At 37.5% G+C, this 22964-nt stretch overlaps 1 protein-coding gene across 1 annotated transcript; it reads right to left on the reverse strand.

The window, feature by feature from the left end:
- Positions 1-21314: 21314 nt before the first annotated feature.
- Positions 21315-22124, reverse strand: LOC143591888 (H/ACA ribonucleoprotein complex subunit 3-like protein). The gene is made up of 3 exons (XM_077071954.1): positions 22071-22124; positions 21694-21736; positions 21315-21499 (listed from the first exon to the last, which is right to left on the reverse strand). The coding sequence occupies exons 1-3, from the start codon at positions 22122-22124 to the stop codon at positions 21402-21404; spliced, it is 195 nt and encodes a 64-aa protein (XP_076928069.1). The 3' UTR covers positions 21315-21401.
- Between the last annotated feature and the right edge of the window lie 840 nt (positions 22125-22964).

A 22964-nucleotide genomic window follows, 5' to 3' on the forward strand; every position in this document is an offset into this window, starting at 1 on the left:
GATCCCAACCATGACGGTTTGGTAATTACTTTATGTATAGCTAACTGTTTTGTGCGCAGGATACTCGTTGATGGAAGAAGCTCTGTGAACATTATCCAGATGGATGCATTGAAGAAAATGGATATCTCAAAAACGGAGTTTATCCCAAAGTCCTCAGTTCTTGCGGGATTCAGTGGCAAAACCAAAAACTCATTGGAGAAATTAAACTTCCAATATATTGAGGGAACTAACTCCCTACAACTCTTTATCTTGTTTTAATGTGATATTAGGCTGGCCATGGATCCACAGCAAGAAGGCAGTACCATCAACCTATCATCAATGCGTGAAACTACCAAGTCTGTGGGGAGTTATCGAGATTGAAATCGATCAGCAAGACGCAAAAGAATGTTATGCATCATGAATGAAGTGGACTACAAATCCCACTCAGGCATAGCAATTATAGAAACAACCAGGGAAGGTCCTGCAGGCTAGAGACCAAGAAGTGAAGGAAGTATCCTTGGATTCTCAGGATGCCGCGATCAAAGTATTGTTAGGATCAGGTATGCCTGAGGATATCGAACAAGGATTGGTATCCTTCTTAAAGGAAAGAGCCTCTACCTTCGCCTGGAAACATGAAGATATGACAGGTATCTCTAAGTCCATAATTACTCATAAACTTGGTATAGATAAATCTTTCAGGCCGGTACATCAAAAGCGAAGGAAGTTTGCTCCTGAGAGAAACGTTATCATACAAGAAGAAGTACAGAAGCTGCTCAAGACCAAAATGATAAGAGAGGTCCACTACCCTAGATGGTTAGCCAATCTAGTAGTAGTCCAAAAGAAGAATGGAAAGTGGAGAGTATGTGTGGACTTCACAGACCTGAATAAGGCCTGTCCAAAAGACCCATTTCCACTCCCACACATTGATTCAATGGTGGATGCAACTGCTGGTTATGAACTGCTAACCTTCATGGATGCATCCTCAGGATTTCAACATATTCAAATGGAGCCTTCAGATCAAGAAGACACAGCCTTCATGACCCCCACAGGTATATACTGTTATACAGCAATGCCTTTTGGATTAAAAAAACAGGTGCAACATACCAAAGGCTGGTCAACATGATTTTTAAAGACCAACTGGAGGACACGATGGAAGTCTACATCGATGACATGGTGGTAAAGTCAAGAAGGGCTGAGGATCATCTCAAAGACTTGGCAACAGCATTTGACATCCTGGATGAATACAACATGAAGTTGAATCCAGTCAAGTGTCATTTTGGGGTTAAAGCAGGAAAATTCCTTAGATACATGGTCACCAAAAGAGGAATAGAAGCAAGCCCTGAGTAAATCAAGGCCATCCTAGATATCAAATCACCAAGGAACGTTAAAGATGTCCAAAGATTGACCGAAAGAATTGCTGCTCTCAACAGATTCATCTCAAGATCTTCAGAGAAGTGTAAAGACTTCTATGATATCCTGAGGAAAAATCAAAAATTCGAATGGGGGAGAGAAGCAAGAAAGAGCTCTGATATCCTTGAAGGAATACTTATCCTCAGCGCCACGCCTGATGAAGCTAGTTGATGGTGAACCATTATCCTTGTACTTAGCCGTTTCTGGGATTGCAATAAGTGCTGTCTTGGTCAAAGATTATGAAGGTCAACAACATCCAATATATTATGTAAGTAAAAGCCTACTAGATGCTGAATCCAGATATTCTTATCTTGAAAAGTTAATTTTAGCACTTATAATGGCTTCTACTAAATTAAGACATTATTTTGAAACTCAAGTTATCCATGTAAAAACTAACTATCCTATTAAGGCTGTTTTGAGAAAACGAGAAATGTCAGGAAGGATGGCAAAGTGGGCTGTGAAACTTAGTGCATACGATATACTGTATGAACCAAGGACAGCCATCAAATCACAGGCACTTGCCGACTTTGTGGCTGATTTTAGCCTGGATATACTCAAAAAAGTGGAAAAAGAAGTTCACCAATTGGAGATCAAGGAAAGTTGGACCTTGCATACAGATGGTGCCTCCAACATAAGAGGAACAAGTCTTGGTATCCTGCTAAAATCGCCACAGGGGGACATTATACCTCTATCCATATCCTGTGAATTTTAGGCTACTAATAATGAGGCTGAATATGAAGCCTTAATAGCTGGTTTGCAATTAGCTAAGGATATGAAGGTCAGGTATCTTCAAGTTTATGTTGATTCTTTGTTACTAGCTAACCATTTTAATGGCTCTTATGCAGTGAATGCAGAAAACTTAGCAAAATATTTAGAAATAGTTAAGAAATTAGCTATGTGTTTCGAAACATTTGATATATTACAGGTACCAAGGGAAGAGAACACTGAAGCAGATGCCTTTGCAAATTTAGCATCAGCTTTCAAGATACCAGACGATATCAAGATATCCATCGTTCATATCTTGACTCCAGCAACAAAGGAGAACCATGAAGTCATGGAGACTTCGTTACCTGAAGACAATCCAATATCCTGGACCCATCCATAATACGATATCTTCAAGATAACATGATCCCAGAAGGAGAAAATCCCAGAGCATTTCGAATGAAGGTAACCTAGTATATTATCCTAAATGATGTGTTGTATAGAAAATCACTTGCAGATCCATACTTGAGATGTTTGGAATATCAAGAAGCACAAGAAGTTCTCAAGGATATACATGAAGGTGATTGTGGAAACCACACTGGGGGCAGAGCCTTAGTATCCAAGATACTGAGGACATGTTACTTCTGGCCAACAATGAAGAAGGACGCAATGAACTTCTCTAAAAAATGTGATGCTTGTCAAAGACATAGCAACATCTTACATCAACCAGTTGAATCATTATATCCTTACATATCCCCGTGGCCGTTTATGAAATAGGAGATGGATATTGTGGGAAAGCTGCCTAAGGCTCCTGGTGGAAAAGTCTTTATGCTTGCCATGACAGATTACTTCTCCAAGTGAATCGAAGCAGAGGCATTTGTCCAAGTTAAAGAAAAGGATGTGATCATCAAACGTAATATCCTGACAAGATTTGGTATCCTGGCAGAGATTGTTTGTGACAATGGATCACAGTTCATCGGTTGTAGAACAACCAGCTTTTGTGAAAGTTGGGGAATCAAGATGGTGACTTCGACTCCAGTACATCCTCAAGCTAATGGTCAAGCAGAATCTAGTAACAAGATCATCATCAACAATTTGAAGAAGAAATTGGGATCCAAGAAGGGAAAATGGGCTGAAGAACTACCATTTATTCTTTGGGCTGATAGGACCACTTCAAAAAATGCAACAGGACAAACACCTTTCTCTTTGGTGTTTGGGGCCGAAGCTGTTATCCCTACAGAAATGGTGATCCCCACAGTAAGAACCAGCATCCAAGATACTGAGTCCAACAACCAAAGCCTTACTGAAGACCTGGATACCATTGATGAACTCAGAGATCTCACCAGGATCAGAATTGCAGCATACCAACAAAGAATAGCCAAGTCCTACAACAAGAATATCAGAATTCGAAGATTCCAAGTAGGAGATATAGTGTTAAGAAAAACATTTCAGAATACCACTAACCCAGCAGATGGAAAGCTAGCTCCAAAGGGGGAAGGTCCTTACTTGATTGATTCAAAAGCAGGAAAATGGGCCTACAGGTTAATCACTATGAAAGGTGATCTAATACCAAAAGCTTGGAATGCTATCCACCTTAAGGCATATTTTTGTTAGTCTCCTTAACTAGTATGTTCGTATTCTCAGGATAAAGGTATGTCCCCTCATCTATTTCTACATATTTCTGTTATTATCTCTAAATCAAGTTTACTGACTTAAGCATCGAAGGGGTATTAGCCAAGCTAAAACTCACCCCTCAGTAAGAGTTTAGTGTTTTGCAGTTATCCCAAGGATATGTTATCTTGACAACCGCTAGAGGCTGATCACCTCCACACGAACATGATATCCATGATATATCCTAAGGTTTAAAGGTCTTCACCTTTCTAACGCCGCCTGGAGCGAACGATGATTCGGATATAGTTCGAGGCAGGCGAACCAGACCAGCTGATAATCCGTTTGTTGTTGGCTATATACCGGATCCTTAAGATAAGTGGCAGACGTGTCACGCATACGGTTTATAACATTTTCATGTTATCTAAGGTTTATAACATTTTCATGTTATCTAAAGTCTCGGCATTTTCATGCCCTCACGTTTGGGACTTTCCCCGGTTTTATCTAAGGTTTAGAAATTTTCATGTCTCTCAAATAAAGGCCTTTTCGCCAGTAAAAAGGCTTTATCGCCAGTAATAAGGCTTTATCGCCTGAACTATCTAACTTTGTTTTGACAGATCGAAGATCGGCCAGATCGCTAAGTGTAAAAATATCACTAAGTTGTGCTTAACTTAGCAAATTCCAAAGGCATGATACGGAAAAGGGTCAACAGCTGGGGACATCATATGTAAGCTTATTAAGTTTATAAATGTTCTCTACAAAGGTACTCTTTACACTTAGTCTTTTTTACATATTTTGCTTTCAAGACATAATCTTTTGGTTTAGTTTACACCTAGTCGTTTTACATATTTTTGTCTTTCAAAATGTAATCTTTTGGTTCAATTGTGACAATTCACATTTACACAAGATTTAAGGATACATTGTCCTTAAAGATGTTTTGTCTTAATACATAATAAAGATCCAAAACATATTTTTATAATCTATAAAGTATTTTATTCTGAAGTAGGATGAATTCAAGAAATGTCTCTAGGATACATTATCCTCAAGATAATTAATATTTCATATATATATCCTAACCAAAACATACTCAGACAAGTCATTCAATGACAAAAAGAACACAATGTTAAAATCGAAAGGTTATGTTGTTACTAACATTAAGTGCAGATGGATAAAAAGACAATGCTAGGGCTTCATCTTCAACAAGTGGAAGATCCTTCCACCCAAGCATTACTAGATGTTCAAGAAGTCAAGATAACATGGGTTTCATCTTGAAAAGTCAAGATCCCTCCACCCATATATCCTATTATCCTAAAGCATCCTTGTTAAAAGACAGAAAAGTAAATTGTTCAACAAGCCATTACAAACCAACATTAAAACCACAAACAAACATACTTAAAAAACTAGGCTCAGACCTTGTCTTTTCCACCTTCATTGCCCAGTTGTGCTTCATCACCAATCGCGTTCACCGCATCCTTGATCGCCACCTCCGCAGCCTGCTCCGCTACCTTCTCTGCTCCGTTCGGGCCCGCTTCCTCCATGCTCTCTCCAGTCAACTCCGCCAACACCTTCTTCCAAGAAGTTACATCCCGAAAGAGAGTCTCCAACCCAGCAGCCTTAGCCTCCTGAGCCTAGACTTGATGATGGAAAGCTTGAGTTTGTTACTCATGGTGATTAAAGATGAAGAGCAAAGAGAGAAAGAAATTTACCTGGATAATGATCGGGTGAAGAATTCGAGATTCAAAAAATCAACAGCTGTAAACCACCTTTTACAGCCGTTAATTTTGGGGACAATTGTTAGGGCTTGGATTTTCAGTATCCTAAGCAAAGGATATGTTCAGGATAACTTCAGGATACAGTATCCTCCCAAGCAACAGGTATCTTTAATATATCGTTATACTAACAGTTCAACCCCCTTTCTTTGGTGTTTACCAGGTCATACAACTTCACATGATCTCCTAAAGATTCGGACCACTAAGCAACTGTTATACATGGGACTTTTTGGTATCCTGAAATGCGGTATATTTAGGATAACTTAAGGATGCAGTATCCTCCAAATGACAAGAAACGGTCAACAATTAATAAAACATTAAAGATTGTAGACGTTGGAGGGAGTTACAACTCGTTTATAACAATGATATGCAAGCCATAACCGCTCCAAGATCATAATCAGGACAATTAATGCTCTTTATTGCTAGTTATTATCTAGTGATCCTTCTTGTAACTATAAATAGGAGCTGTTTAGATCATATAGGACACACAACTTACACTCTAGCTATAGCATTACTCTGTAAACACGATATAGAGAAGAAAGCTCCAAACATTTGTAACCTTTTTCGATTATTAATAAACTGGTGGTCATAGTTTTCACCGCCCGGGGTTTTTTTCTTGTTATCCTCAGGATAACGGGTTTTTTCTTCGCAACAAATCCTTGTGTCATTGCATTTACGTTCATTTCTATTAAGCACCTAAACTCACTTACTAATTTGGCTACGAAATTACACTTGTTGATTTTTACTTAAAACAATTTGGCGCCCACCGTGGGGCAATCGGTTCTTCAATTTTTCAAAACCGTTTATTTCATCTCCATCACCTTCATCCTTTCATCATGTCTTCACAACCAAAAACCAGCTCCATTTTTGCTCTGGTGGTCACCGCTGCTTCAAGTGTTAACCCTGGTCCTACACTAGTCCCGTATAAGAACACTCAACCCAGAGGAGAACTTCCACCATACCCGGGAACCTCTACACGGGTAGATCCGGTTATATCTAACAATGACATTTTTCCTTTGATGAAACAGGTCAAAACTCACATGGAGCAGCAAGAAAAGACCAACTCAAGGTTATTCAAGGAAATTGAAGGGATCAAAAAGAAACCAGGGCAGGAGAATACTCCAATCATGCCCAGGATTCTTAATTATGATTCTCCAGGATCATCTATCCTTTAGAATCCCGGATCCTTGGGGACACAACCAACAAGGATCCCGTCTCAGCATCAATCAGGATATTGGGGAATCTGTCCTCCGGTATCCTCGGAGTTACCCAGACCGACGAGGCCGGAGTACATCAACATGCATCCTCGTTCAACCACGCCAGCCGGCATATTCACGTCAGGATCTCTAATGGTGTCCTCTGAAGTACATGTTGGAGATGACATCCCTATGCAGACGTCACCTTATCCTGAGGATACCCTCAATAGAGGAACTAGCCCTCAAGGCTCAGGATACCAGAGACCTAACCACGATCTCGGTAACAGTTTACTTAATGCTAATTTATACACTAACCGTGGATCTGTGCAGGATAAGGGGATATCTCCCAAGATAGCCAGGGAATTGCAGAAAATGAAGGATATGATTTCCAATATCTCGGGGATAATCCGTCCCATAGCTGAAGTTCCGGTAGGCAGTCACAGATTATCCAGGTTCACTTGGCCTATATGCGACGTGAAGATCCCAAGGAAATTCCAGACACCCAGCATGAAACTGTACGATGGCATTATGGATCCTGAGGAACACGTAGCTCAATACAGAGAGAGGATGGAGGTTAACCCAATTCCCGCTAAAATCAAAGAAGCCTGTTTATGTAAGGGATTTGGTTCAACACTAACAGGGCCGACCCTCAAATGGTTATTAATTATTCCTTCCAATACTATTACTTCCTTTGCTCATTTGATTAACTTATTCAATAATCAATTTTCTTGTAGTAGATCTTTTGAGAAAATGACAGGTGACTTATATTGAATTGTTCAACCTAATAATGAATCCCTAAGGGATTACATAACTAGATTTAGCAGGGAAGCTTTGGATATCCCCAACCTTGACATGGCGGCTGCTGTTGAGGCTCTCAAGGTGGGATTAAAGAAGGATTCATCCTTCTATGACGATCTTGTCATGACTCCATGCATGAATCTTGATGAAGTCAGAAACAGGGCATTAAGATACATACGGCTAGAGGATGATAAAAAGGCTCATGGAAGTTTGGCTATCCCGAAGTATGAGTCTACCAATAGGAAGGCAGACCCTCCACAGAAGTTCTCTAGGCCCAAGCCTTATTCCAAAGAAGATACATCCAGGATAAACGCCGTTGATGAAAACGAAGACGATGAGGAGTATCCTAAAATCTCTGAATATTGTTTTAATATTGATATTGGTGGTGTAATATGTGCCATGCAGGATTTAGGTGACAAGGCCAGATGGCCCAAGAAAAATGAGAAGCCCGGATCTAGCAAAGACAAGTCTAAATGGTGTGCATTCCATGAAGACTTTGGACATCGCACTGATGATTGTATAGCACTTCGGAAGGAGATAGGATACCTTCTTAGCAAAGGACACTTGAAGGAACTATTTGGAAGAAACAAGAACAAAAGTCAGGATCCTGTCAAGATACCTGAAAGGGCACCTTCTCCACCACCCGGAGCCAAGGTTGTATCCTTTATCTCAGGAGGATCGGACATTTGTGGAACCTCGTATTCAGCAGCTAAGAAGCGTTCCAAAGAAACGAAGATGGACAATGGAGAAAGACCTCTCCGTACTTCCACATTGAAAACTCAAAGAACTATCACCTTCGATGAGGAAGATCGATGTGATCTTGTTGATCCCAACCATGACGGTTTGGTAATTACTTTATGTATAGCTAACTGTTTTGTGCGCAGGATACTCGTTGATGGAAGAAGCTCTGTGAACATTATCCAGATGGATGCATTGAAGAAAATGGATATCTCAAAAACGGAGTTTATCCCAAAGTCCTCAGTTCTTGTGGGATTCAGTGGCAAAACCAAAAACTCATTGGAGAAATTAAACTTCCAATATATTGAGGGAACTAACTCCCTACAACTCTTTATCTTGTTTTAATGTGATATTAGGCTGGCCATGGATCCACAGCAAGAAGGCAGTACCATCAACCTATCATCAATGCGTGAAACTACCAAGTCTGTGGGGAGTTATCGAGATTGAAATCGATCAGCAAGACGCAAAAGAATGTTATGCATCATGAATGAAGTGGACTACAAATCCCACTCAGGCATAGCAATTATAGAAACAACCAGGGAAGGTCCTGCAGGCTAGAGACCAAGAAGTGAAGGAAGTATCCTTGGATTCTCAGGATGCCGCGATCAAAGTATTGTTAGGATCAGGTATGCCTGAGGATATCGAACAAGGATTGGTATCCTTCTTAAAGGAAAGAGCCTCTACCTTCGCCTGGAAACATGAAGATATGACAGGTATCTCTAAGTCCATAATTACTCATAAACTTGGTATAGATAAATCTTTCAGGCCGGTACATCAAAAGCGAAGGAAGTTTGCTCCTGAGAGAAACGTTATCATACAAGAAGAAGTACAGAAGCTGCTCAAGACCAAAATGATAAGAGAGGTCCACTACCCTAGATGGTTAGCCAATCTAGTAGTAGTCCAAAAGAAGAATGGAAAGTGGAGAGTATGTGTGGACTTCACAGACCTGAATAAGGCCTGTCCAAAAGACCCATTTCCACTCCCACACATTGATTCAATGGTGGATGCAACTGCTGGTTATGAACTGCTAACCTTCATGGATGCATCCTCAGGATTTCAACATATTCAAATGGAGCCTTCAGATCAAGAAGACACAGCCTTCATGACCCCCACAGGTATATACTGTTATACAGCAATGCCTTTTGGATTAAAAAAACAGGTGCAACATACCAAAGGCTGGTCAACATGATTTTTAAAGACCAACTGGAGGACACGATGGAAGTCTACATCGATGACATGGTGGTAAAGTCAAGAAGGGCTGAGGATCATCTCAAAGACTTGGCAACAGCATTTGACATCCTGGATGAATACAACATGAAGTTGAATCCAGTCAAGTGTCATTTTGGGGTTAAAGCAGGAAAATTCCTTAGATACATGGTCACCAAAAGAGGAATAGAAGCAAGCCCTGAGTAAATCAAGGCCATCCTAGATATCAAATCACCAAGGAACGTTAAAGATGTCCAAAGATTGACCGAAAGAATTGCTGCTCTCAACAGATTCATCTCAAGATCTTCAGAGAAGTGTAAAGACTTCTATGATATCCTGAGGAAAAATCAAAAATTCGAATGGGGGAGAGAAGCAAGAAAGAGCTCTGATATCCTTGAAGGAATACTTATCCTCAGCGCCACGCCTGATGAAGCCAGTTGATGGTGAACCATTATCCTTGTACTTAGCCGTTTCTGGGATTGCAATAAGTGCTGTCTTGGTCAAAGATTATGAAGGTCAACAACATCCAATATATTATGTAAGTAAAAGCCTACTAGATGCTGAATCCAGATATTCTTATCTTGAAAAGTTAATTTTAGCACTTATAATGGCTTCTACTAAATTAAGACATTATTTTGAAACTCAAGTTATCCATGTAAAAACTAACTATCCTATTAAGGCTGTTTTGAGAAAACGAGAAATGTCAGGAAGGATGGCAAAGTGGGCTGTGAAACTTAGTGCATACGATATACTGTATGAACCAAGGACAGCCATCAAATCACAGGCACTTGCCGACTTTGTGGCTGATTTTAGCCTGGATATACTCAAAAAAGTGGAAAAAGAAGTTCACCAATTGGAGATCAAGGAAAGTTGGACCTTGCATACAGATGGTGCCTCCAACATAAGAGGAACAAGTCTTGGTATCCTGCTAAAATCGCCACAGGGGGACATTATACCTCTATCCATATCCTGTGAATTTTAGGCTACTAATAATGAGGCTGAATATGAAGCCTTAATAGCTGGTTTGCAATTAGCTAAGGATATGAAGGTCAGGTATCTTCAAGTTTATGTTGATTCTTTGTTACTAGCTAACCATTTTAATGGCTCTTATGCAGTGAATGCAGAAAACTTAGCAAAATATTTAGAAATAGTTAAGAAATTAGCTATGTGTTTCGAAACATTTGATATATTACAGGTACCAAGGGAAGAGAACACTGAAGCAGATGCCTTTGCAAATTTAGCATCAGCTTTCAAGATACCAGACGATATCAAGATATCCATCGTTCATATCTTGACTCCAGCAACAAAGGAGAACCATGAAGTCATGGAGACTTCGTTACCTGAAGACAATCCAATATCCTGGACCCATCCATAATACGATATCTTCAAGATAACATGATCCCAGAAGGAGAAAATCCCAGAGCATTTCGAATGAAGGTAACCTAGTATATTATCCTAAATGATGTGTTGTATAGAAAATCACTTGCAGATCCATACTTGAGATGTTTGGAATATCAAGAAGCACAAGAAGTTCTCAAGGATATACATGAAGGTGATTGTGGAAACCACACTGGGGGCAGAGCCTTAGTATCCAAGATACTGAGGACATGTTACTTCTGGCCAACAATGAAGAAGGACGCAATGAACTTCTCTAAAAAATGTGATGCTTGTCAAAGACATAGCAACATCTTACATCAACCAGTTGAATCATTATATCCTATCATATCCCCGTGGCCGTTTATGAAATAGGAGATGGATATTGTGGGAAAGCTGCCTAAGGCTCCTGGTGGAAAAGTCTTTATGCTTGCCATGACAGATTACTTCTCCAAGTGAATCGAAGCAGAGGCATTTGTCCAAGTTAAAGAAAAGGATGTGATCATCAAACGTAATATCCTGACAAGATTTGGTATCCTGGCAGAGATTGTTTGTGACAATGGATCACAGTTCATCGGTTGTAGAACAACCAGCTTTTGTGAAAGTTGGGGAATCAAGATGGTGACTTCGACTCCAGTACATCCTCAAGCTAATGGTCAAGCAGAATCTAGTAACAAGATCATCATCAACAATTTGAAGAAGAAATTGGGATCCAAGAAGGGAAAATGGGCTGAAGAACTACCATTTATTCTTTGGGCTGATAGGACCACTTCAAAAAATGCAACAGGACAAACACCTTTCTCTTTGGTGTTTGGGGCCGAAGCTGTTATCCCTACAGAAATGGTGATCCCCACAGTAAGAACCAGCATCCAAGATACTGAGTCCAACAACCAAAGCCTTACTGAAGACCTGGATACCATTGATGAACTCAGAGATCTCACCAGGATCAGAATTGCAGCATACCAACAAAGAATAGCCAAGTCCTACAACAAGAATATCAGAATTCGAAGATTCCAAGTAGGAGATATAGTGTTAAGAAAAACATTTCAGAATACCACTAACCCAGCAGATGGAAAGCTAGCTCCAAAGGGGGAAGGTCCTTACTTGATTGATTCAAAAGCAGGAAAATGGGCCTACAGGTTAATCACTATGAAAGGTGATCTAATACCAAAAGCTTGGAATGCTATCCACCTTAAGGCATATTTTTGTTAGTCTCCTTAACTAGTATGTTCGTATTCTCAGGATAAAGGTATGTCCCCTCATCTATTTCTACATATTTCTGTTATTATCTCTAAATCAAGTTTACTGACTTAAGCATCGAAGGGGTATTAGCCAAGCTAAAACTCACCCCTCAGTAAGAGTTTAGTGTTTTGCAGTTATCCCAAGGATATCTTATCTTGACAACCGCTAGAGGCTGATCACCTCCACACGAACATGATATCCATGATATATCCTAAGGTTTAAAGGTCTTCACCTTTCTAACGCCGCCTGGAGCGAACGATGATTCGGATATAGTTCGAGGCAGGCGAACCAGACCAGTTGATAATCCGTTTGTTGTTGGCTATATACCGGATCCTTAAGATAAGTGGCAGACGTGTCACGCATACGGTTTATAACATTTTCATGTTATCTAAGGTTTATAACATTTTCATGTTATCTAAAGTCTCGGCATTTTCATGCCCTCACGTTTGGGACTTTCCCCGGTTTTATCTAAGGTTTAGAAATTTTCATGTCTCTCAAATAAAGGCCTTTTCGCCAGTAAAAAGGCTTTATCGCCAGTAATAAGGCTTTATCGCCTGAACTATCTAACTTTGTTTTGACAGATCGAAGATCGGCCAGATCGCTAAGTGTAAAAATATCACTAAGTTGTGCTTAACTTAGCAAATTCCAAAGGCATGATACGGAAAAGGGTCAACAGCTGGGGACATCATATGTAAGCTTATTAAGTTTATAAATGTTCTCTACAAAGGTACTCTTTACACTTAGTCTTTTTTACATATTTTGCTTTCAAGACATAATCTTTTGGTTTAGTTTACACCTAGTCGTTTTACATATTTTTGTCTTTCAAAATGTAATCTTTTGGTTCAATTGTGACAATTCACATTTACACAAGATTTAAGGATACATTGTCCTTAAAGATGTTTTGTCTTAATACATAATAAAGATCCAAAACATATTTTTATAATCTATAAAGTATTTTATTCTGAAGTAGGATGAATTCAAGAAATGTCTCTAGGATACATTATCCTCAAGATAATTAATATTTCATATATATATCCTAACCAAAACATACTCAGACAAGTCATTCAATGACAAAAAGAACACAATGTTAAAATCGAAAGGTTATGTTGTTACTAACATTAAGTGCAGATGGATAAAAAGACAATGCTAGGGCTTCATCTTCAACAAGTGGAAGATCCTTCCACCCAAGCATTACTAGATGTTCAAGAAGTCAAGATAACATGGGTTTCATCTTGAAAAGTCAAGATCCCTCCACCCATATATCCTATTATCCTAAAGCATCCTTGTTAAAAGACAGAAAAGTAAATTGTTCAACAAGCCATTACAAACCAACATTAAAACCACAAACAAACATACTTAAAAAACTAGGCTCAGACCTTGTCTTTTCCACCTTCATTGCCCAGTTGTGCTTCATCACCAATCGCGTTCACCGCATCCTTGATCGCCACCTCCGCAGCCTGCTCCGCTACCTTCTCTGCTCCGTTCGGGCCCGCTTCCTCCATGCTCTCTCCAGTCAACTCCGCCAACACCTTCTTCCAAGAAGTTACATCCCGAAAGAGAGTCTCCAACCCAGCAGCCTTAGCCTCCTGAGCCTAGACTTGATGATGGAAAGCTTGAGTTTGTTACTCATGGTGATTAAAGATGAAGAGCAAAGAGAGAAAGAAATTTACCTGGATAATGATCGGGTGAAGAATTCGAGATTCAAAAAATCAACAGCTGTAAACCACCTTTTACAGCCGTTAATTTTGGGGACAATTGTTAGGGCTTGGATTTTCAGTATCCTAAGCAAAGGATATGTTCAGGATAACTTCAGGATACAGTATCCTCCCAAGCAACAGGTATCTTTAATATATCGTTATACTAACAGTTCAACCCCCTTTCTTTGGTGTTTACCAGGTCATACAACTTCACATGATCTCCTAAAGATTCGGACCACTAAGCAACTGTTATACATGGGACTTTTTGGTATCCTGAAATGCGGTATATTTAGGATAACTTAAGGATGCAGTATCCTCCAAATGACAAGAAACGGTCAACAATTAATAAAACATTAAAGATTGTAGACGTTGGAGGGAGTTACAACTCGTTTATAACAATGATATGCAAGCCATAACCGCTCCAAGATCATAATCAGGACAATTAATGCTCTTTATTGCTAGTTATTATCTAGTGATCCTTCTTGTAACTATAAATAGGAGCTGTTTAGATCATATAGGACACACAACTTACACTCTAGCTATAGCATTACTCTGTAAACACGATATAGAGAAGAAAGCTCCAAACATTTGTAACCTTTTTCGATTATTAATAAACTGGTGGTGATAATTTTCACCGCACGGGGTTTTTTTCTTGTTATCCTCAGGATAACGAGTTTTTTCCTCGCAACAAATCCTTGTGTCATTGCATTTACGTTCAGTTCTATCAAGCACCTAAACCTCACTTACTAATTTGGTTACGAAATTACACTTATTGATTTTTACCCAAAACATGGACTAGCCACTTCAAGAGCATATGACAAAGGAATAATCGATACCTCTTAAGAACACTCGTCAACCCTCATTAAACCTGGATTATGAGACATCTGAATCTATTGTCTTATACCATTACCCTAACATCATTCTCAAATAAGCAAACATTTGGATCGTGCCTTATATGAAATAGAAAACCACAATAAAGAATTAGTTGAGGTTAGAGAAAAGAAAAGGAAAAATCAGAAAGAGATCCTCTCTCATATTACCGAATGTCCGAATAGCTAAATGTTTCAAACCTTTCGGATTGTATCATTGTTTCAGTATCTCTGTCATACTAAATCAATTACATTTTACAAAATGTCAAATTCTAACAATCAAAAGAATAATGATGAAGTTTCAAGCAACAGAAACATAACTGAATCTGCACAGGAGATTCATGAGCAGTATTTCGTCAAAATGAAGGAAATGATCCACAACACAATAACTCGATACATAGACACAATGAAAGAAGAGATACATAAGATTCAACATTCAAATAAGACAATTAGAAATCATCCATACCGAAATCCTTTTCATCATAGAAAAATCACCAAAGACCATTTAGTAGCCCAAGGTTGTAGTTTCGAGGAATTCAAAGCCTTTAAACCAAAAGAATTTTATGGTGACCAAGGTGCCATACCAGCTTTACGATGGCTTGATGAGATTGAGACCATTGTCGTCATTAGTTAATGTACTGAAATTCAAAAGATTCAGTATACATCTCTTAAATTTAAATGTAAAGCCCTAGAATGGTGGAACAACCTAGTCATGATAAAGGGCAGAGAAACCATATATCAACTGAAATGGGAAGCATTCAAAGAACTGGTGTTACAACAGTTTTGCTCCATTAATGAAATCGACCATATTCAGATCAAGTTTTTAGACCACAAAATGGAAGGCACAAATTTCAAGGAATATAATGCCAAGTTCTTTGAATATTGCCAATCAAATCCACGCCTAGATGATTCAGAATACAAGAAGATTAGTCAATACATATACGAGTTACCCGAGGAAATAGGAAACATAGTAAGAACCCATATGCCACCAACAATTTCTTTGGCCATCAGATTAGTCGAATACTTGATCAATAATATGACAAGGACATGGAAGTCATAGAGGAAAATAATGCAAAGAAGAAAGAAAAAGCGGCAGTAAAACAAATGAAAACGAACAAGGAAAGACCAACTTGTGAAAATTATGGTAAACAACGCTTTGGAAAATGTCAAAAACAAAACAAAAGCAATGCATCAGTCATATGTACCTACTGTAATAAAGTTGGTTATTTTGAAGACAATTGCATAAAGAAAACTATTATATGTTTCAGTCGTAGTGAAAAGGGACATTTCAGCACAGAAAGAAAATGAGTCATGCAAATGGAGGTGGTATTAAGAAAAGAATGGCAGAGTAATTATGTTATACACAAGAAGAATATGGAAATTAAGAATAAAGGAGGATAAGAGTATGCCAAAAGGAATGTTCAATAATCCAAGGCATTTGAAATAACTAATAGTTTAGGTAAACTCTTATAAACTGCTTGTAAACTCATTTTAAAACAAGAAGTTTTGTAACCATAACAGGGTCTTTAAATCCCTAATGTAAATAAAGAAAGATATTAGCATACAGATCGTTGTGATACACAAGAATGCTCATATTTATTATCCTTAAAGGAAGACAATCGAATATATAAAAATGGAAAGTTTTCCGACACTATGAACAGATATCATATTGAATTAATTCATCCTAATGAGAAAGGAAAGGAAAAATTAAATGTCAGGAGACATCAAATATGTCAGGACAGTATACCATTGAGATATATTTTTATCTACAAGATCTGTTGGAAATACAGCTGATAGGATATCAGCTATGGTTGATCAAAAAGCCAAAAATATTCAAGGAATTTGAAATTAAACATAATCAATCATTAACGCAACATCACTGTCAGAATACAAGAAAATCAATGATCATAATCAAAGATGGAGTATATTCAACAGACTGAATCCAAGGAACAAACAGAGTTAACATCAGTAAATATTTAAGAATACAAAACGTAAAATAAATAATTAAACACAGCTGGCCACTGTGTTTAGCAATTTATAATTACTTATGATATTTTAAATCATTGACTGATAATATCAATTAAGATACAACAATTCAATAGTTCAAACTATTCATCAACTCGTAGTTAAATATGAGAATCAGATTAGAGGGAATCTAATCATCCAAACCTAAGTCAGCGAATCTCGAGGACGAGATTCATTCCAAGGTGGGGAGGATGTAACATCCTACAAAATCCCATAATTATTTTGGACCAAATATGTCAACTTTAAAAGTTGAAGGATAAAAATATTCTCAAGATAAGTCATGGGAAAAATGAAATGAGAAAAATTAAGTATTCTTATGCTAAGGAAATGAGAAAGATTCCATCCCACATGGAAAGATGGAAGAAAATGGAAGCATTCTACATGGGTATAAATAGGAAAATAACTTTCATCCCATTTGGAAACAAGAAAAGAAATGAAAGCTCTTTATAAGGAAGCAAGTTTCCATAATAATATTTTAATGTGGCTAACTACTCTCCATAGCCCTAGCGGAGGGTGCGAAGCACCCGACGAGCACAAACTTGGACTTGGACTCTGACTCAGGTGATTGGCGTAATCTGGCGTTTTGATGGCGCACTTCGCACGCTCGCATCGCCGTGAGCCGCATAAGGTACGCTTTAGTATTTTTGGAAAATGAAAGTATGATCAAGAAGTGGTAAGTTATCAAAGATGAAGGACCAAAAGTGATAAATCTGATTCCAGGACCCATCGCGCTACGCGATGAGCCCAGGAACGACACCATCGCGCTACGCGATGGGGTTGTATGAGTCACCAGACACGTGTCGTGACAAGGGGGACACGTGGCAGACGCTATGGCTGAGTCAGCATGCGACGCGTCAAACCCTGACATCGCGCAACGTGATGCCCAATAGAAGAAACCATCGCGCTACGCTATGGTTCCCAAAATCAACTATAAATAGGGGTGATCGGCACTCCCAACTCACACCCAACTCACACACATTTAGCCTCGAGAAGCATGTCGACCTCGTAGTGCGTTCCAAGCCCCGAAGTTTCGACGGTTTAAGCCTCAAATACGCAATAGAGAGTAGAAGTGTTGTTTGTACAAGCTTAGGCATATAAACTCCAAAGGTAGGGGTTCTGCCTAAATATTATTATTATATTATATGGCTTAGACCATAGTCAGGGGTATAGCCCGGACCTTGATCACATTTAAGCAATAATATAACTTTTCATAAGTAGAAGTTATGGTTCTTCATGCTTAAGAAACATTAGCATTCACATACAAAGGATATAGTTAAAATAATATTTCTTTATGATTAAGAAATATAACATTCACAGGTTATAGTTGAAATATTGTTTCTTCACAATTAAGAAACATTACTTGTAAAAGATTCAGTTAAAATTTCTGTTTATTCGTGATTAACAAACGTAAGATTTTACATACAAAGATTGTAGTTATTCAATGTTTCTTCTTGAAGAAGAAACCTATCAATAGATGTTTCTTCATGAAGAAGAAACTCAATACATGATTTGTAAACAAATGAAAAGATTATGGGTCTAAATATTTTATTCAAACAAATGATCAATCAAGGTTTAAAGCTATCAAAACCAGACTAAAGGTCTGTAGCTGGATCAAGAGACGATCCGGGTATTTATATAAACCTATTTTCTTATAGGTCAATCACCATTCATTCATAAAGGTTTTCAAACGAGATCACCACATCATTCAGACAGTCAATCATAGGTGAATACGTTAAACCTTTACAAATCAGTCAAAACATATCTATACTATATAAGATAGACAGGTCGTTTGTCCTATAGAGTCAGTCAAACATTTACATGAGATTACATGATCTCTAAAACGTTGTAATACAAATTGGAGAATAAAAACAACTCCAAACATAACTGTTCAGCCTAAACAATCAAAAGGCTACGTGACCGCGGGCTAATGGTCATATCTTGTCCTCCGGAATAGGCTACGTGGCTCGGAGACTTGTATGTGTGTAGGGAAGTGTTACAAATACCGGGTATAGCAATATATCTGCTGAGATATGTTGAGAAATCTATATTTGTATTATAATTGTTATTTAAATGCTTTTAGAGTCATAACGATTCACCAGCACATAGCTGACGAATTTTTCCCCACATTACAGGAAAGCAAGCATAAGTACAGATAGCAAGGCATAAGAGTCATTTATGGAGTTAGATGCTCGCAGATGGAGATGGCTCAGTTTTAAATAAATAAAAATTGTAAACAAGAATAAACAAGGTTTGAAAACCAAATACTTGGATATTTATTATCCAAGAAATTTTCAAAATTAATTATTATTTATAATCAAAGACTTCCGCTAATAACCCGCAACTTTGATATATTTACATAACACGTATCAACTATTGGTCACACTCCTAGGCCCAGGTTTGGGATGTGACACAAAACGTTCATAAATAATTTCCCAAAATCCAAAAAAATAAAGAAGTTTTAAAATTAAAAAAAATTAACAATAAAAACAATTAATTGTGTTTATTACTCAATAAATGATTATAACCATTTATTCTGAAACCTTCTTCAACTTAATAGTTAATGTTTAAAATTAATATTCAAATTAACATGTGAAAATTATATAAATGGAAAATTAATGAGTTGGAAGCTATGCGGGCATCTAGGGGTGTTCATCGGGTCAACCCGACCGGGTTTGGGTTAATCGGGTCGGGTTAGTCGAATTTTCCTTTAAAAGATATATAACCCGCAACCCGGCCCTATTAAAGTTCGGGTTAGTCGGGTTTGGGTTATTCGGGTTTCGGGTTAGTCGGGTCGGGTTATTCGAGTTTCGGGTTAGTCGGGTCGGGTTGGTCGGGTTAATCAGGTTAACCATGCTACTTTATAATTTTAAGTTGTTTTTATGTGTTTGTAACTTGTAGGTAGCAATATTTCTCATTCCACTCAATTTTCAATTTCTTTTACAAGTAATTATCTTATAATTATATATATAGGCCTGTAAACGAATCAAATGGACATGAACAAAGGAGTTTCTGTGTTCATTCATTTAACTTTTACCAAACACGAAGACCTAATCGAACAAATATTCGTGTTCATGTTCGTTAGTTAAAAACTAAACATGTTCTTGTTCGTTTATGTTCGTTCATTTAAAGTCTAAATAAACAATTCACGAATATAAATGAACATAATTAAACAAAGATAAACGAACATGAAGGAACATATATAAAACATAAATGAACACGAACTTAAATGAACATAAAGGAACATACATTAAGAACACAAACATATTTAAATGAACATAAATGACCGCGTTCAAATAAACACAAACGAATATAAAACATATTATGGGTATATACTTTCTAAATGCAAATAATATTTTATAATTTTCTACAATATGTAAAAGAACATGAATGAACGTAAACAAACTTAAATGAATGATCATAAACGAATGTTTACGAACATAGATGAGCGAGTAAAACATGTGTTCATGTTCGTTCGTCTAATTAAATAAATACAACATTAATGAACTTTCCGTCGAACGGTTCCTGAGCAAGCAGATAATTAACTCCTATAAAGCTTATAGTATTGCCTTTATAGTGCTTATTTTACCTTTTCATCATTGTATTTAAAGTTAAGTATCACCACTAATCGAGTTATTCGGGTTAACCCGAAACCCGACTTTTTTCCAAAAATGAACCTGAAACTCGACCTTATTAACAATTCGGGTTAACCCAAATAACCTGATTAATACTTTTTGACCCTATTTAACCCGACCCGAATTAGTTTATTCGGGTTCGGGTCGGGTTAATCGGGTTCGGGTATTTTAGACACCTCTACGGGCATGCTAGTTGAATGCCATGTGAAAAACTTTTATTGCTTTAATAGTGTAGTAAAATTAGTTTGGCTCGAAACAGGTTATGAACGGAAAGTGTTCAATTCGAAACGGGTTGCTTTAAAAGAATATCAAATTGGTTCGGTCAAACATGTGTGTCAAAAAGGGTAATGAGTCGAATAAATTCGGGTCGAACCGTGTTATTTAAATCATAGTATTTTCTAACGTAAAAATAAAATTCATTATTCATGTATTCTTAGTTTTATATATATATATTAATTTAAATACGCGGGTCGGGTTCGTGTGTGGTTCAAAACAAGTTTAGGTCAATGTGTTCTTTGAGTAAAATAAATTCGGGTGAAAACAAGTTGTTTTAAAAGAGTATTAAATTAGTTCGAATCAAAATGGGCGAGTAAAAAAGAGTTATGATCAGAATGAATTTGAATCAAAACAGGTTATTTTAAAGGATAGTATTTTCTAACTTAAAGTCAAATTTGCTATACATGTAGTTTTATGTTAATTTGAACAAGCGATTCGTGTTCATATTTGGTTCAAAACAAGTTTATTAAAACAACCGGTATTTTCAAACCCAACTTTTTCCATTGAATTTATGTTCTAATCCTTCGTCACTATTATAATTAGTGTAATATAATTTCATTTATTAGAAATTGTTTATACCTTACTAAATTATTTGGCATTATAGATTTTTTTTAAATAATTATAATTGTTTCATATGTTATGATATATACTTCATGTTTGATTTAACATAACCTGAATCGAATATGCAAACATTTTTTTATTAACTTTATATCATATTTTAGCACGGGTTACTCACATTAAAACAAATGACTGCTGATAAAATTAACAAATAACAGAGCATTCTCATTTAAACCAGGTTCACAACTACCAGTACATAACTAACCATCCGGTAAAACCACCCAAACCAAAACACACAAACTAAACATAAAGCATAAGCGATTCAGTACTTAGGAGCTGGTTTTTGCGTCGGCAGCAAGCCAAAACGCTTCTTCAGCAAAACCCTTTGCCTCGAGAACTTATCATCCGGTGAGAAACGGGCTGCAAAAAGAAAAAAAACGTCAATCAAGAATGTCGGATTGGCCCCAATAATACCTATTTTGACTGATCACACAACCCATCTAACCCGCCCATTTTGCCCCATCTGATATTTCAGCTACAAAAGTGATTAGATAATAATGCGCGAAGTGTAAGTTGAAAAGAAACCAATAACAGTTTTGAAAACGCATGCATACCAGGATGAGCCGACTGTGTGGCCAAACCGTGAGGTGATTCTTTCTGCAAACCAATAAAAGTAAGCATTAGTTTTGATTTATAACTAAAAGTCTGTCTTACATCAACTTAATACTCTTCATATATAAATGCTAGTCACAGCAAAACACCAATAGACGAATATCAATCGCTTTCGCGAACGTTTTAAAGATGCAAACAGTTATTCAAGACAAGAAAAAACACAAACATTGAATTCATTAAAATAAAGGCATCAAAATAGCCAAGGTCCTATTGCTAACACCAAACTCTAAAACAAAGAAATAGAAAAAATAAATAAATAAATAAATAAATAAAAGATATAATTAGTTAAGTAGCCAATTTGAAAGCATAAAAAACGAACCTTGGTGGTGTAAACCTTGTTACCATCTTCATTTATGTAAAACTGGAGATACATCCTGCAAAACCCACAAACCCAATGTTATTTATAAAAGTCATCGAACTAAACTAAACCCCAAAATAAGGCAGAAATTTAATCAATTTTGAACTAGAAATTGAAACCGAAAAGATTAAAGATTGTTTGTGTATTGATAGTATGCGATCGGAGGATGAGAATGAACCTTGATTGGCCGGAGAGGATGGATGACGGTGCTTCCGGTGGTTGACGGCGAATAGATAAATGTTCTGTTCTAGGGTTTTTAAGGGTTTTAGGGATTTTATAGGATTCAATTTGAGAATAATGTTGTAATATTGTTCATAATGGACCTTGAAGGTTATATTAGTTGCATTACTGGTCAATATACTTTTGGACAATATCCATGGGTGAAGCTAATACTTTTTTTATTTTAAGTTGTAGTGTACAAGAAATTCTATGTAGAACATGCGAAACTACTGATTTGTTGATACCGCTTTCCGTGAGTATTTTGTTGTCTTCTCGGCCCACTCTACCTCATGTTATGCTAGCGGATCTCGATAATTGTCGACTCGTCAAAATGGTGATGCGGCGGTGGTGGGTGGGATGGTGTGGGCGATGGTCGAAGGTAGGCAGGATGGTGGGACGATGATTTTGGCTGGAGATGGAAAGATGGTATGGCTGACGATGGTATGAGACTATCAGAAGTCATAGAGATGAAGAGGAAAGGGAAGGGTCATGAGGTCTAATTTTTATTCAGCGCTATTTTTTATCTGAATGGGTAAGAGCCATTAAGATGTGGCATTTTAACAAAACAAGCACTCTTAAGTCTGAATGGGTTAGACCCGAACCATTAAGAGGCTCATTCAGACCCAAACAAACAGC

The sequence above is a fragment of the Bidens hawaiensis genome, unplaced genomic scaffold, assembly GCF_021521415.1.
Source record: "Bidens hawaiensis isolate Kalapana, Puna unplaced genomic scaffold, B.hawaiensis_p1.1 tig00040138_1, whole genome shotgun sequence".
Classification (NCBI taxonomy): Eukaryota; Viridiplantae; Streptophyta; class Magnoliopsida; order Asterales; family Asteraceae; genus Bidens; species Bidens hawaiensis.